This window comes from Tiliqua scincoides, chromosome 3, assembly GCF_035046505.1.
Source record: "Tiliqua scincoides isolate rTilSci1 chromosome 3, rTilSci1.hap2, whole genome shotgun sequence".
Classification (NCBI taxonomy): Eukaryota; Metazoa; Chordata; class Lepidosauria; order Squamata; family Scincidae; genus Tiliqua; species Tiliqua scincoides.
The window spans coordinates 97223867-97238578 of NC_089823.1; the positions used below are offsets into that span (position 1 = coordinate 97223867).

Genomic DNA, 14712 nt, shown 5'->3' on the forward strand with positions numbered 1-14712 from the left:
AATTTATTTCTTTTTTTACTTACTTATTGTTAGGCAGGACAGCAAGTATGGGCTGACTTAAATGCCACCTGAGCACCCACTGGGCCTGTCCCTGGGCAAGATCTCAGAGGTAAGTCTTGTTCAACAAAGATCCTGCTTCTGCTTGCAGTTGCCACTTAATTAGCAGTTTCCTCTTTCTTCTTTTCTTTTGAAGTGGCTAATTAGTTGTTTCCTGTTCACTTGTTGTGGTTGCCATGTTACTGAACTGCCCTTAGTGTGTCAGTTCCTGTTCCTTAGAGGTGGAGGCTTTAATTAGAGGTGGAGAAGAGGGCAGAGGTCTCCTCAAGGTAAACAAACTTTCATTCCCTTACTTTGGGTCAGTTTCCATTACCCCAGTGCAATTCCTTGGGTCTCTGCTAGCCATTTTGTTGGTACAGAATTAAGGAGAGTAAGAGAGAGGTAAGGGGGTAAGAGGGAGCTCAGCATGCCAGTGTGTGTGAGTTCTTCTGATCACCGCCCCTGTCTGCCCAGAAGCTTCCCCACCCTGGCTTTTCCTCTGTCCCTGCCGCTGGCTTACGTATGCTGCCAGCAGAAGGCCTCCCTGCCTGTCCAAGCCTAATAATGTGTGTCCAGCCAGAGGGCCAGCCCATTCAGATCGAGTTATGTGTTAAGCTGACCTGAGTAGTAGTAAACCCAATGAAAAATTTCACTCCAGAAGTCAGTTACTACAATTCCCAAGTGGGCAGGGCTTCTTCTTACTCTGTCACTGCTGTAACTCAACTCTAGGTATGACTTTCTCAGAGGTTGTGGTGGTAGCAAGGGGCTGAAGGGGGGAGGAAGACTGAAAGATCTGATATATTGCTGATTCTGTAGAAGGTCACCAAATTGCCTTGAACAAATCAGGGCGCAATCCTAATCCACTTTCCAGCACTGACATAAGGGCAATGCAGCTCTGAGGTAAGGGAACAAACATACCTTTACTTTGAGGAGGCCTCCATGAGTGCCACTCAACTGCAGGAAGTAGCACATGCCCCATTGGCAAAGCTATGCCTGTGCTGGAAATTTGGTTAGGATTTGGGCCTCACTCTCTTTTCACTTACCCTACCTTGTCAGGTTGTTGTGAAACTAAGGGTGCAATCCTAACCCCTTATGTCAGTGCTTTCCAGCACTGGCATAAGGGCAATGCAGCTCTGAGGTAAAGGAAGAAACATTTCCTTACTTTGAGGAGGCCTCCGTGAGTGACACCCAACTGCAGAATGCAGCACACGTCCCATTGGCACTGCTATGCCAGTGCTGGAAAGCACTGACATAAGGGGTTAGGATTGCACCCTAAATTCTATGTTGAGATGCAAATGTAACAAACAGATATGTGACTGACACCCAATTATTCAGGATGGTGAAATCTTGAATGATTGAGCCACAAAATGGGAATGAAGTTTAGTGTAAGTTATGTGTGAAGTCATACACATTGCTGCATGGAGTCCTAAGTTTTATTTATTTTAGAAATGTTATACCCCATCTTTTCTCTTCAGCAAAGCATATGAAACAGCTTAAAGCATCATATATACTTCATCAATGGATTCTGAACTGCTGATGACTTATCAGGAAAGAGATCATGGAGTTAGGGAAAATAGTTAAATGAAAGCATCAACTATGTGTGTGACAGCTGTGAAAAAGGCAAAGCCCATGATTGGAATCATTCGAAAAGGAATTGAAAAGAAAATAATTCCTTTATGCAAATCTATATAATATTGAAAACACTTGAATATGGTGTACATATCTGCTCACTCCACCTCCAAAAGGATATTGTAGAGCTGTCAGACATGCCATAAAAAGGCACCCAAAATTTTCTGGTAGGAAGTTTGGCAATAAACTTGGGGTTTTTGCATATAAATAAAGATGACATGCCATGATAAAAATGTATTAAATTATCCATGACATGGAGGAAGTACCTTTGAGCTTCCTTCCTCTGTTGTCTACCCCTTACCACCACTCTTTTTTTGTCTATTTAGATGATAAGTGTGTGGGGATGGATTTGTCACTGTTAATTTTATGCATGTTCAGTGCCCTTTTTGCTGGTTTAAAAAAAATATTTATTAACCTTCGTGTTCAGGGGCAGAATAAAGGATCAGTGGCGCCAGTAGGATTTGTGTCACCTGGTGCAGGAGGCCAGCACATCACCCCCATGATGGACCTCCTCCCATGCAATGGGCAGGGCAATGCTGTGGGTGATGATGTACAATCACCCCATCCTTGCTGGTTTTGTGGTTATACCTTTTGATAGAACACAGATATTTCAACAAGGTTTTTTAATTGCATTCTACTGTAAATCTTGCATCAAATGGTATAGATTAGAACATGATGGTATTATTCCTACAAACCATGACTTCAGCGATTTCGGTCTTCCCTGTGCATGTCACCCGGTGCAACCTGCAACATCAGGTTTAAGTGCTATTTATTTCATAAAACCACAGACTAAAGAAACTTGGTGGAAAGACATACAACAATCTCAAGGCAAGAATAGTCTTTTCAATTATAACAGTAATTCTTCCCAAAGCAAACTATCATAGATAGCTGCATCTATTTTAATTTGTTCTTTGGGAAAGTCAGTAGACATTCGTATCTATTTTAAGTGTTTCTTTTACAGTTGCTATTAAGTTGCCACTAGATCTTTTAATCCCACAGAGACCCGAGCTTTCAAGTGGGAAAAATATGAGCAAGACTGCAGATCTCTTCCAGTTTCTTTTGCAGTCCGTTAATTTCCCATAGGTATGTACATCTGGAAATATCAGCATAGTTCCGCCATACAGTGTTTGGATTAGTAACCCTTGGCACACAATTAGCATATAATATCAAGTTTATTCCTCATTTTTATTTTCTGTGTACTATATTTAGATTGTAATAACCAGTTAGTTACTACAACAACTCAGAGCACAATCTTATGGGCTCTCAGTGCTGGTGCTGAACTCCAGTGCTGGGTGTCACAAATGTGCCATAAGGCACCTCTGTGGCACTCAGAGAGGAGGGGCTGCTGGCACTGGGCCAGCATTAGTTGGCACTGAACCTCACTGCTGTATGGATGGATGGCTAGCGCTCCTGCAGTGCCAGCCAGCAGCATGTTCAGAGCGGGGGTGGGGGAGGCAGGGAGTAGGTGGAATGGAACAGGGGAAGGGACAGGTGCGGGTGGAACCAGCAGAGCTCTGCTCCTCCATATCCTATCCTCCACATCAGGCTACAAAGCCCAACATGGAGGCTCTCAATTCTGCGCTGGCAAAATAGGCAGCACAGACTTGATAAGCTCCATTGCAGGGCCTGGGACTTTCCCCACAGGAAGAAGACAAAAGTTCCTTCCCCCGAGACTTCCAGTGGCACCACTGCACCCAGTGGAGGCACCAGGGATAGGAATGGGCTATTATTTACTACCAATGTTTCCACAGCAGCATAATGGGATGGACTTTTCTCATACACCTTGCACATGATACAGGTGTGATAACGCTGCCAAATGTCACTCCAAACACCGTCACATCAATAGTTATTCACATGTATATGAATGAATGTTCAGCATAATAGATGCATGACCAAGATTATCCAACTGGTTTAATTTATTCTGTAATATCACAGCTGTACAATTTTCATACATACAGAAGGAAATGCATATTGGCTACATCATGGCATGTGGATGCATTTCCAATTATAATACAGTTAGGTGCAACTCCACTTGAAAATGTACATTTTTTACAACTTATACAAAGTAAAGACTGCTACACTATTATCTGTGACAGTATAAAGCTTTGATTTATGTTAAGTTTCATTACTAAACCACTTCCTGGTTAAATACAAAATATACTAAATCATTTTTAAAAGGCCCTTGTGGTACTTGGCCAGTATATAAAATATGTTGTGTAAAATTTAACCATTTGCATTTTTAAAAATAAACTTGTAACTGTAGTTAAACATTTTGTAACTGAGCTGCAAGACCGACTTGTGAACAGGAGCCATATTGTAACTTCTTTGCTATTGCATTGATCATCATCAGAAGAAACTAGCACCCCGATCCTAAACACAGCCCTTAGAAGTAAGGCCCACTACAAGTAAAGAGTCTTAACTCTCACTAATGTGTTCAGAAAGGGGTGTAAGGCTGAAATCCTAAACTATTTCCTTAGAAGTAAGTAGGATTGAAATGAATGGAACTACCTTTCAAGTCAGTAGTCATAATCCAGTTTAGAGTTAAGGAAGTTTAAGCCACCTGAAATGAATAGGCTTAAATGTGCTTCACTCTTTGTTGGTTTGTTGACATTGTGTTTAGGATAAGTTTGCAATGTACTGCTGCTGTATTCAAATAGTCTATAGAACAATGTTATGGAAAGATAAACAGCATCCCTCTATAAAGAAAACTGGAATGCTACATGTTTACTAACTACAGTTTAGTGGGCAGAGTCTTACCAATTTGTGAAAAAAAAATGCTTTTCATATGATCAACCTGAACATAATGTGTTAACTCTTATTACTTTGTTATATGTTTTTGCCCGCAGTCCGTTTCCTTGTTAACAGCTGTATCAAAGGAAAAAACAAGCATTTCTTCTATTGCCATCTTTATGACAAGAATGGTTTGATTTATACAGTATCTTCCTTTAAAAAATATACATTTTACAATTCTGGCACCTCAACAAAAGGTGACACAGAGAATAAATATATGTTTTCACGGCTTTATTCTCCTTGGATTTAGAAACTACCTGTTGTAGGCCCTTTCTTTTTTAGTTTTCTCCAGTGCCTTGTCCATTGTTTTCTCATTTTCTCCTCTACATTTGGGACAGTACCACTTGCCCTTTGGTTTATGATTGAGTCCCACACATGAGAAGTGAAACCATTCAATTGGGCACTCATCATTATCACAGCCAATCATTTCTCCATAGGAGACTTGATTACACAGACAGTAAGTTGGTTCATTGGGATCAATCGGGAGGTCTGCTGGGGAAGCTTCCCTCTCTGCTTTGGCCTTGGACCGCTTCTTTTTCTTGGAAGTTTTTGCTTTCTTCTCCTTTGGAGTTCCTGAGATGATCTCATCGTGATCATGATTATTAGAAGCATTCTCACGATTCTCATTATTTCTTTGCCGCCTTGACCGTTTATTGTTGGGCTTCTCGGCCTGAGTGATTGTCTCATTCTTTGACTTATCTTGGTTAGTTTTGCCACTGTTCCCACTGGTGTCATTAGTCTCTGGGCAGGTTTCAAACAGTTCTACATGACTGTCAACTTGCCTTGTTCTGTTCTCAACAAGTTCTACCATTTGGCTGACAATCTGGATCTTTTCATCTCCTAGTTCCTGACTCCTGATCAGTGCTCTCTGTATGCAGTGCAACTGTCTTCTTTTTTGTACTGAATCAGTTTCTCGCTTGAATTTTTCATAATAATCATCCAGCTCCTTTAAGATCTCTGTGAAAAAAGGATAAGATTATATCATTAGCTTTAAATGCTAGTGCACTTATTGCACTTATGCACTGATATGCCAAGGCACTTAAGCTTTATTAAAAAAAAATTGGCCAAGAGACAAAAACAGGAAAAACTTTCTAAATGTCATTGAGATTCTAAGCATGGCTACTTGGAAGGGGGGGAAGGCTCCGCGTGTGGGTTGTGGTGCTTGGATGCCTCCCACGGCATCCATGGTGCTTTTCGAAGGACCCCGGTGGGGAGGCTGTGCCTCACCTGCCTCCCCACCCGCCACACGCCCCTGGACTACTCATGAGTACCAAAGCCTGGCACCTCATGTGTGTGGAATACCTTTACGGTGTGTAGGCCTAAAACTCTCCTGGTTGATGAGGTCTTCTTCTGAACTGAAAACAAGCCAACCGCCAAAAACGGTCAGCAAGAAGCCACCCCCTCCCCCCACCAGCTGACAGAACGTTGACCACAGTAGTGCAACTGACAGTCCCTGACAGGGCAGGAAGCGTGCAAGGCAGGCAGGTGCTTCCTAGGATTCCAATGAGGAGAGACTAGAGATGGCGGGAGAGGGGTCAAGGGGAGACTTCTGCCCACAGGCCACGCCCACCCCATTTAGTCATATCGTAGTGCCCTCCCTCAGCCCGAGCGAAAGGCCCCGCCCCCAGTTCTGCTCTCCTTAACTGTCGCGGTCGGGCGGGCGGAGCCAGGAGAGTCTGCTACAAGCTCCGCCCCCTGCCTCAGTCAGAAGCCTCGGAGGAGGCGGGGCCAGGAAAGGCTGCTACTAGCACCGCCCCCGGCGCCTCAGAATCCTGAGAGGGCGGGGCCAGGAGTGTTTGCTACCCACTCTGCCCTCCCTCTCGCCTCAGTCAGAATCCTCTGAGGGGGCGGGGCCGTCCACATTCTTTCCCGCTCCTGCGCGCGCGCCCCTTCTCCTTCCTCCGCCCCCCTCAGAGGCTTCTGACTGAGGCGCGGGGGGGGGGCCGGAACTGGCAGCAGCCTCTCCTGGCCCCGCCCCTCCATGCCCGTGCGCCTTCAGGCACTGAGAGGCTGTTGCACGTCACTCTGCAGAGTACCCCCTCCAGAACCAGCCTGGAGACGCCTCCTCCTCCTCCTCAGGAAGCTTCTCCCCCTTCATTGTTCTGCTGCGGCCACGTTCCTGGTGGCTCAGAGCCATCACTGAACAATGGAACTGCAAGACTGCTTGAAGCGGCCATCAGGCGAAGTAAAGGGACGGGCACTCTGTGAGCATGAATGCAGCAGGCGCCCTTCCCACTGCCACCATCTTCCAAGCCCATTGTTCTTAGAAGGGAAGTGGCCGCGTTGAACTGTGTAGGGGTTCCCCCCTCCCTGTCTGTCTTCAACTGTGAACATTCGGCGAGGACCAGAATCCGCGCATCAAGCCAATCAGCATCCGGCTACTGCAGTCAGAGCCCGCCCTCTGGACGAATACAGAACCAGAGGCCTGATAGGCCCGCCCTCTTCCTAAAGAGCTTTTCCAGCCAATCAGAAGGGAAAGCCCCAAACTAATCACCGCCTCCTTCGACATTCACGTTCCAATTCGGTCCCGGGAGGGGGTGGGCGGGGCGACGACAGCCCCAATTCTTCCACATCAACGCGTCTGTCACAGTGAAGTCGGAATGCTTCCTGCTACTCGGAGAGCCAATCAACGACTGAGAAGCGGAGGGGGGCGGTTCGGAGAGTGGGAGCAAGCACTCCGCCTCCTCCTCCACTCTATCCCCCCTCCCCCTCCGCGCTGGGTTTCGTCAGCGTCATTAAAAGACCGGGCTCCGTCGAGAACCGAGGGGGCTAATGGGGCGGGGCCACGGTTGTTCCATGAAGGAAGCGTCAGCCAATCACAGAAGCCGGGGGCGGGGCGAGAACAACAGGATAATGACGGCGAACTATAAAAGGGGCTGTGACGGCACTTCGCTCCTTTTTTCTAGAGCTCCGGCGTAGAGGCGCCTCCCTCTAGGGCAACGGACTGCTTGCAAGGGGTTGAAATGCCCGCCCTTGTCCTTTAACAGCGCCCTCTCCTCCTCCTCGCAGCTCCACTCCCCATGAGACAGTCGTCCCCTCAAGTTGGTGCTTGTCTCTGCTGCCGTGCATTAGAACTCCTCACCCTGCGACAGGTCTTCTGTGGGTACTCGCTGCTCCCCCTCCACACCACCGCCGCCTCAACGCAGCAGTAGCCTGCCGGTCTCCTCCACCCACTTCCTCCAGAGGCGAGGGGGAGTTGGACGTGGAAGGGGCAGCCACCCCTGTGTCACCTCTGCCACCACCAGCCGTGGCACTCTTCTCTCCCTCCACCCACCTCCCCTGGCACCAAGTGACAAAGGACCTTTCAAGGCTCCCCACTCAGCTAAGACCACCATTTCCCTCGCTGCAGAGTTCGAGAGAGACACAGCTGCCCTCTGCGAGAGCTACTAAATACTGGACGAGTTTCTCTGAGGAGGAGGAGGAGGAAGGCTGCACCTCCCCAGCCCGCACAGCATTTATATAATCTGCCCCCCACCCTTTCCATCCCCCCCTTCATACATTCTTGTTTTAAAGGCAAGCCCCATTGAAAAAAAGAAGAGGGAACGAAGGCAACAAGCCCTGCCCACCCCCCTTCCACTCAATCCAATCCACCCTCCCTCCCTCCCTCTCACTAGCACCCTCTCCTACTACAGCCATTGCGAATACTAGGCATTCCTCAATGTTGGGCTGTGGTCGCTCGTCCCCTTCTTTCTTTTCACCCCTCTACTGTCCCCAGAAAACATTCTCTCCCAACCCACAGAGAGAGGGGGGGCAGCCTCCTCAGTGCCCCAAGCCTCCCGATTCCCTGCCTCTTCCTCGCCCCAGCTGCTGCTGCCGCCTTTTTGTCCAGCATTCTTTACACCTTAGAAAGCCAAGTCCTTGCTTTGTAAAAGAAGCCCCCCAAAGAAGACCTTTTGTTCCACCCCAAGGAAAGGCAGCTCAGCGCTGCAGAGCAGCAGCAGCACCCTTTTCATCTTCCTTCCTTCTCTCTCTCCCCCCCTTGCTTTCTACTTGACTTCTCACCAGAATATATATATAAGCTACTACCACCTTCTTTGGGATGGAGGGACAGACGGACAGACAGACAGAGATCAGCCCTGCAGAAACGGCAGCCCCATGTTCGCTTCTCCTACTACACACCAGCACATAAAGGAGAAAGCACTCGGCGCAATAGTAGGCACACTTTCCTGGGAGGAAGCCCCACTGACCAGAATGGGCCTTACTCCCGAGTAGACAGGCACAGGCTCGGGCTGTTCTTACCTTGGTATTTGGCGTCAATCTCTCTCATCAGGGAGACGTTTCTCTGCAGATCGAAGGGCAGAGACTCGATGGAGTCCAGGTAATCCTCCACGTAGTTGGCTAGATGAAGCGGCTCTCCGTTGGCGGGGTTCAACATTTTCATCCGGCCGGAAAATCTTGTGCCTGGCTCCTCTCCTCCGGTCTCACCCCCCAGTGGGCGAGAGTTTTCCTTCCCAGCGCAGCAGTCCCAATGGCAGAGGTTGAGTGCTAGGAGCTTTTCCTCTCCTGCTCCTCCGATCTCCGCAGAAAGGACCAAAGCTACATCGGAGTCTTTTCTTCTTCTGAGAGCAGAAAGGCAGCCAGCCAGGCACACACAAGCCGCGAGTCCCTACAGCCCTAGAGCAGCAGCAGCAGCTGATTGAATGGCTGTCGTAGGCAACTCACCAAGGAGGTGGTAGCAACAATCAGAGAGAGGTGTGTGTGTGTGTGCACACAACAGAGGGGAGGGAGCGAGAGGAAGGTCCTAAAAAGCCGGATCCTCTGGGTTCCAATGCCTGCAGGAGAAGCTTTACTCCGCGTACGCAGCTACTCCTCTTCCGCCGGTGCTACCAACGCAGCCTTCTCCATACCCCGTACTTGATCCAACGTGGAGAACCCAAATACTGTACCAGTTTCAAACACTTGGGAAACATTCAGCCTCGCCGCCTAGTACGCGTGCGCAGCACTCCCATACGCTCTACAACCCACTCCCCCTCCCCGTTCCCCGAACAGCAGCGGAGAGCGCTCGGTGTGCCCCTATGCATATAGTCATTATACTCCCCTCCTTTCCTTTCCCGCACTCCCTACTCGCAGAGAAGGAAGTGAGAGACTGCAGTGGGAGGGGGGGAGCGCTTCAGAGCTTGCTGCTGAGCTGCAAGGGGAATGGTGTTGTGTTGTGTGCGCGCAGAGCTGAACGTTTCTACTGCAGGCGGATTGGATGCTTTTGCATTGGAAGCCAAATAGTGCTTACGGCTGCTACTCCTTCGTGCGTGCATAAAGGAGGAGGTAAACGATATCCATGTTGACTCATTGGGGCTGCAGTCTTAGACATAGTTTCCTGGGAGTAAGCCCCACTCAATTCAGTGAGGCTTACTTTTGAGCAGGCAGGCATAAGATAGTGCAGTTCGAGATGCAGAGGGAAGTTGAGCCCTGGCTGAAACCCACTGAATGGGTCTGTCTAAATGGAGAGAAGCGGTGTGTGAAGTTTGTGGGCTATGACTCCTGAATCAGGAGGCTCTGGGCAGGACTAAGGCTGTAATGCTATGCACGCTTTCCTGGGAGTAAATCCCATTGAGTGCAGTGACACTTCTGAGCAGGCATGCATAGGGTAGTGGTGTAAGGCTGCAGTCCTATCCACTTACCTAGGAGTAAGCCTGCAACCCTATGCACGCTTTCCTGGGAGTAAAATCCATTGAGTGCAGTGACACTTCTGAGTAAGATATGCATAGGCTTGTGCTGTAAGGTTGCCATCCTATGCACTCTCCTGGGAGTAAGTCCCACTGAGTGCAGTGACACTTCCTTTTGGGTAGACATGCATAGAACTGTGCTGTAAGGCTGCAGTCCTATCCACACTTACCTGGGAGTAAGCCCCAGGACTTGCTTCTGAGTAGACATGCATAGGATTGGGCTCAAACACTGATGCTCTTTGCACTTGTGTGGGGGGAAGCGGTATAAACTTTGAGGATTCCCAGGTTGAGGCAGGTGGCCAAAGACTCCCTCTCCTTCCACCCTGTCTGCTTCAGCAGCAGCCAGCTCTGATTTGTAAGCTTTGAGTAAACTGCAAGGAAAACTCCCTATGCAAACAGCCCATTGCATTCTCCTATGTGCCCTGCCAGCAGTCTCGTTTGCAGGACGTCTCTCGCTTAAAGGGGAAGGCATTTCTCCTTCCCTCCTTGAAACTAACCACCAGAGCAACAGCCGCATCAATAATTGTAATCTGGGAATGACAGCTCTATTGCCCAATCACCCTGCAGCTTGTGCTCCAGCCCTCTGCTTTGTTACCCAACTGCAGGCTTGTCAATAATGGAGCCGGAAGGGATCTGGGCATGCGCACATCTGATCCGTGCGCGCGAAGAAAATGGAGGATGTGAGGCGAAAAGAACAAACGAACTACATCTCCCGACAGCCTCGTGTGCAGGCGGCGCATGCGCCTGGGTTGTGGCCATTGCAGTTGGAGATGGGGTAGCCCCCTGTACTTTTAAGGTTGGCTGATCTGAAAATCAAAGCACACTCAGCTGCAGAAAGCAAAAGGAGGGGAAGGGGGGCAGAGGAAGGTTACTTTCCAGCTCCTGGAAGAGGGCTACTACTTGGTTTCTCTTTGTATCTGTGTGTTAGGGCACAATCTTAACCAGCTCTACTCAGAAGTTCTATTTTGTTCAATAGGACTTACTCTCAAGAAAGTGGAGTTAGGTTTGCAGCCTTACAGTCCAATCCTATCCACACTTTCCTGGGAATAGGCCTCATTGATACTAATGGGACTTACTTCTGAGGGACATGCATAGGATTGGGCTGTAAATTTGTTAAGACAGTCAAATAGGCTTCTTCCATCTCCTAGTATGATGCTGAGATAAACATCCCTACATAACAGTGTTTTTAAAGCAGACCTGTGATGATGACAAATTGAAGCCATTTCTGCATTTCAACAACAGGGGCCAAACATGTACATCTGTGGGCTGTATGGAGATGGGTGGTAAAGGAAACTACGTGCGGGGACAAAGAGTGTATCCAGGAAACACTGAGAAAATGTGTGCTGGAAGAGGTGGGGAGGATGCATGAGCTGCCTGGCTGAAGAAGCTGCAGATCAGAATGGAGGGGGACTCTAGTTGTAGGGTAATATAGCAAATATCTTTAAAGTCTCCTGAAAGCCCAAGCCACCCCAGAGCATGCCTACTCAGAAGTAAGTTTCATTATAGTCAATGGAGCTTACTCTCAGGAAAATGAAGAGAATTGCAACCTCAGACTGAAGAATAGGATTGCAACCTCAGCTTGATTTTCCAAGGGGGGGGGGGAAGCAGCAACCATATGTTGCAACAACCCTGAAACACAATTGCATGGTTTTGAACACAGCAGTTTGTTCTGTTGCTGATGCAATCTCCTTCCCTGGAATGGTTGCTAGGGTCAAATTAGCATTTTAAGGGTGCAATCCTAACCCCTTATGTCAGTGCTTTCCAGCACTGACTTAAGGGCAATGCAGCTCTGAGGTAAGGGAACAAACATTCCCTGACTTTGAGGAGGCCTCCGTGAGTGACACCCAACTGCAGGATGCAGCACATGTCCCATTGGCCACCGATATGCCAGTGCTGGAAAGCAATGACATAAGGGATTAGGATTGCGCCCTAAAGAATATTTGCTTGCTGTGAGCTGTTTCGAAATGAGGCTGCAGTCCTATCCCCACTTACCTAGGACTAAGCCCCACTAACTCTAATGCAGCTTACTTCTAAGTAGACATGCATAGGCTTGGGCTCTGAGCCATCAGGACGATAAAAGAAAGCAAAGGAGAACTTTTCTAGTTTTGCAGCAACCCTTAAAGGCACATGAAATGGAAGCGCCTCCTTTGGATTTTCTAAGTTTAAAAAAACAAAACAACAAGGACACTCAAGGATCTCACTGATTTCAACTGCAGTCTGCATTACGGGGATGATGGTAAACTGCTGCCCATTTTTGGAGAGGCAGCGACTATGCAGCAGGCACCATCCAGAAGGCAAGGAATGGCAAAAGCCATCCCACTGGAGGAGACGAGGAGGAATAAAAATGGGGCAACAGTAGCTACCCTTTCATCGCCAAAGAGGGAGACAGCAGAATCTTTGCTGGGACTGTGCACAGGGAAAAGACACATGGGTTCCTCCAGCTGCAGGATTAATGATCTGAAGTAAGACTTGGAATTTGGAATCTGGAAACATCACAACAGGGATGGGGGGAGTTTTTCTTAAAGAATCTCTTCTTTTCAGATGAGTAGGTTAAACAAAACATACACAAGATCAACACCCCCCCCCCCCCATGAGAACAACTCTATAACACAATCAGAGAGGGAAATCTTTTCCAGACAGGAGCTTCCTTTATTCCATCCTTTCTTCCTCCATGTCACACTTTCAATGAAAGAGCTGGATTTGCCCCGTGGGACACCCTGGGACCTGGGCTAAGCGATTTAGGGCCCAATCCTATCCAACTTTCCAGCTCCAGTGTAGCCACATTGCAGCCCCATGGAAAGGGAACACATGTTCCCATACCTTAAGGTCCCAGTGACTACCCCTCCACAAGATGCAGTGCACACCCCACTGGCACAACTGCACCAGCACTGGAAAAATGGATAGGATTGGACCCTTAGGCTGCAATCATATCCACACTTTCCTGGGAGTCAGCCCCATTGAACTTAGTGGCACTTACTTCTGAGTAGACACACAGAGGATTGGGCTGCACTCACTTCGTGGTGGGGAGATAGTAGAGGGCTTCCTTTAGCTCCTTAACCATGTGAGGTTTCCTCCCGTTCCAGCCCAGGAACCCCCTTCCAGCTTCCCCCCAACTCGCTCTAGAATCAAACTAATTGCCTGGTTTTCCCATCATTTAGATTTGCTCTGCTGCTGAAGCCATGATCAAAATATAGATCTCAATAATGACAGAAGGGGAGGAGCTTTTCAAAAAGCTTTGTTGTGTCAGCCTTTTCATTAGTTACCAGTAATGCTTCCTTCTCCCTTCTTCATTTTTCAGACCACATTACAATGGTGGTTGCAGCTGTTTATTTTCAGCCCCAAAACTTGGAAGCCCACTTGTCTAGTCAGAAAAACAAATCTCCCTCCCTCTTTTTGTTGTCTAAATCCTGGGGACTGCACTTTTTACTTATTCACCTCCTTCTCTCTCTCTCTCTCCCCCCCCATCTTTTAAATAGTAATGTGTGGCAGAAAGTGAAAGAGGATTCCCTAAACTAGTGGTTCTCAAACTTTTTAGCACTGGGACCCACTTTTTAAAATGGCACACTATCATGTCCCACCTAGCTTTACAAGGCTTAAAAAAATGATCTAGAAAGAAATGTTTTTATTTATTTAATAAATGTATTTTATTTATTTAAAACGTAACATTTTATTTCTTTATTTGAAAAAAACCCTGATGCATTTGTCATAATAAGGCAGCTTTAATGAACAGCCTCAAGGCTTGAAGGGCTTTCAGCCCAATCCTATGCATGCCTAACTCAGAAGTAAGTCCCATTAGAGTCAATGGAGCTCTGCTAGACCCACCAGAAACTGGGTCCCAACCCACAGTTTGAGAAACACTGCCCTAAACAATGCCTGCAGACTTTTGGAGTCCAGTGAGAGCTAATTCTTGTATGGGGCAGAGCATAACTGTTGTTGGTCTTGTACCATGCTAAGCACTTATGGAGGGCACAATATTATCTGGGACAGGGAAGCCTTTCCCAGATTGGGTTGACTTTTGTCAATGCAAAAGATGCAATAGATCAATGTCAATAGATAAATGTCAATGCAATAGATCTGATTAGATCTATTGATAGAAACTTAAATCAACTCTATTTTAGTGCAACTGAAATATTGCTGTTGAATTAGACAAAAGTTAAATCTCAGAATTTATAAAACTGATGTCGTCACACATTACATGAAAAGAAATATTTGCATTTTTTTATTTTTCACATTTTTCTACCACACTTTCTCCAAGGAGCTCAGAGAGTACATGGTTCCTTCTTTCGTCCTCACAACAACCCTGTGAGGTGGGTGAGGCTGAGAGATAGTGACTGGCCCAAAGTCACCCAGAAAGCTTTGTGGCTGAGCAGGAATTATGAATCCAGATCTTCCAGGTGTAAGTCCAATTCTCAAACCACTACTACACCATCCTGGCTCATGGGCTCATTACCCAGGTCTGTAATTCAAATATAATGCCTTCATTGGCAAGAGCACAATGGCTCTCTTCTACCTTTTGCCCACAAGTAACACATTCAAACACTAAGGGCACAATCCTAACCAACTTATCAGCACCAAGATAAGGGCAATGCAGCCC

The 14712-nt window shown here is 47.5% G+C and overlaps 2 protein-coding genes across 3 annotated transcripts in view; one reads left to right on the plus strand and one right to left on the minus strand.

The window, feature by feature from the left end:
* Positions 1–3570: 3570 nt before the first annotated feature.
* Positions 3571–9324, minus strand: ING1 (inhibitor of growth family member 1). Of its 2 annotated transcripts, none has more exons than XM_066620282.1 (2): positions 8695–9324; positions 3571–5412 (listed from the first exon to the last, which is right to left on the minus strand). In XM_066620282.1, exons 1-2 carry the CDS (start codon positions 8834–8836, stop codon positions 4709–4711), a joined length of 846 nt encoding a protein of 281 aa, XP_066476379.1. In that variant the 5' UTR covers positions 8837–9324; the 3' UTR covers positions 3571–4708. The 2 variants fall into 2 exon arrangements, with proteins under 2 accessions (XP_066476379.1, XP_066476380.1); XM_066620283.1 differs by lacking the exon at positions 8695–9324 and adding an exon at positions 5758–5855.
* A 1569-nt stretch (positions 9325–10893) lies between these two features.
* The window catches only part of CARS2 (cysteinyl-tRNA synthetase 2, mitochondrial), a 50234-nt gene continuing 46415 nt past the window's right edge, over positions 10894–14712 (plus strand). Inside the window, exon 1 of the mRNA XM_066618968.1 lies at positions 10894–10914. The gene's annotated coding sequence lies outside the window, so the exon portion shown is untranslated. The remainder of the gene's footprint in view (positions 10915–14712) is intronic.

Excerpts from the sequence above, each read along its gene's own strand:
- ING1 (XM_066620282.1), bottom strand. The coding sequence starts at position 8,836 with ATGAAAATGTTGAACCCCGCCAACGGAGAGCCGCTTCATCTAGCCAAC. Across the intron at positions 5,413-8,694 it reads GATTGACGCCAAATACCAAG|AGATCTTAAAGGAGCTGGAT; the intron begins GTAAGAACAGCC and ends CTTTTTTCACAG.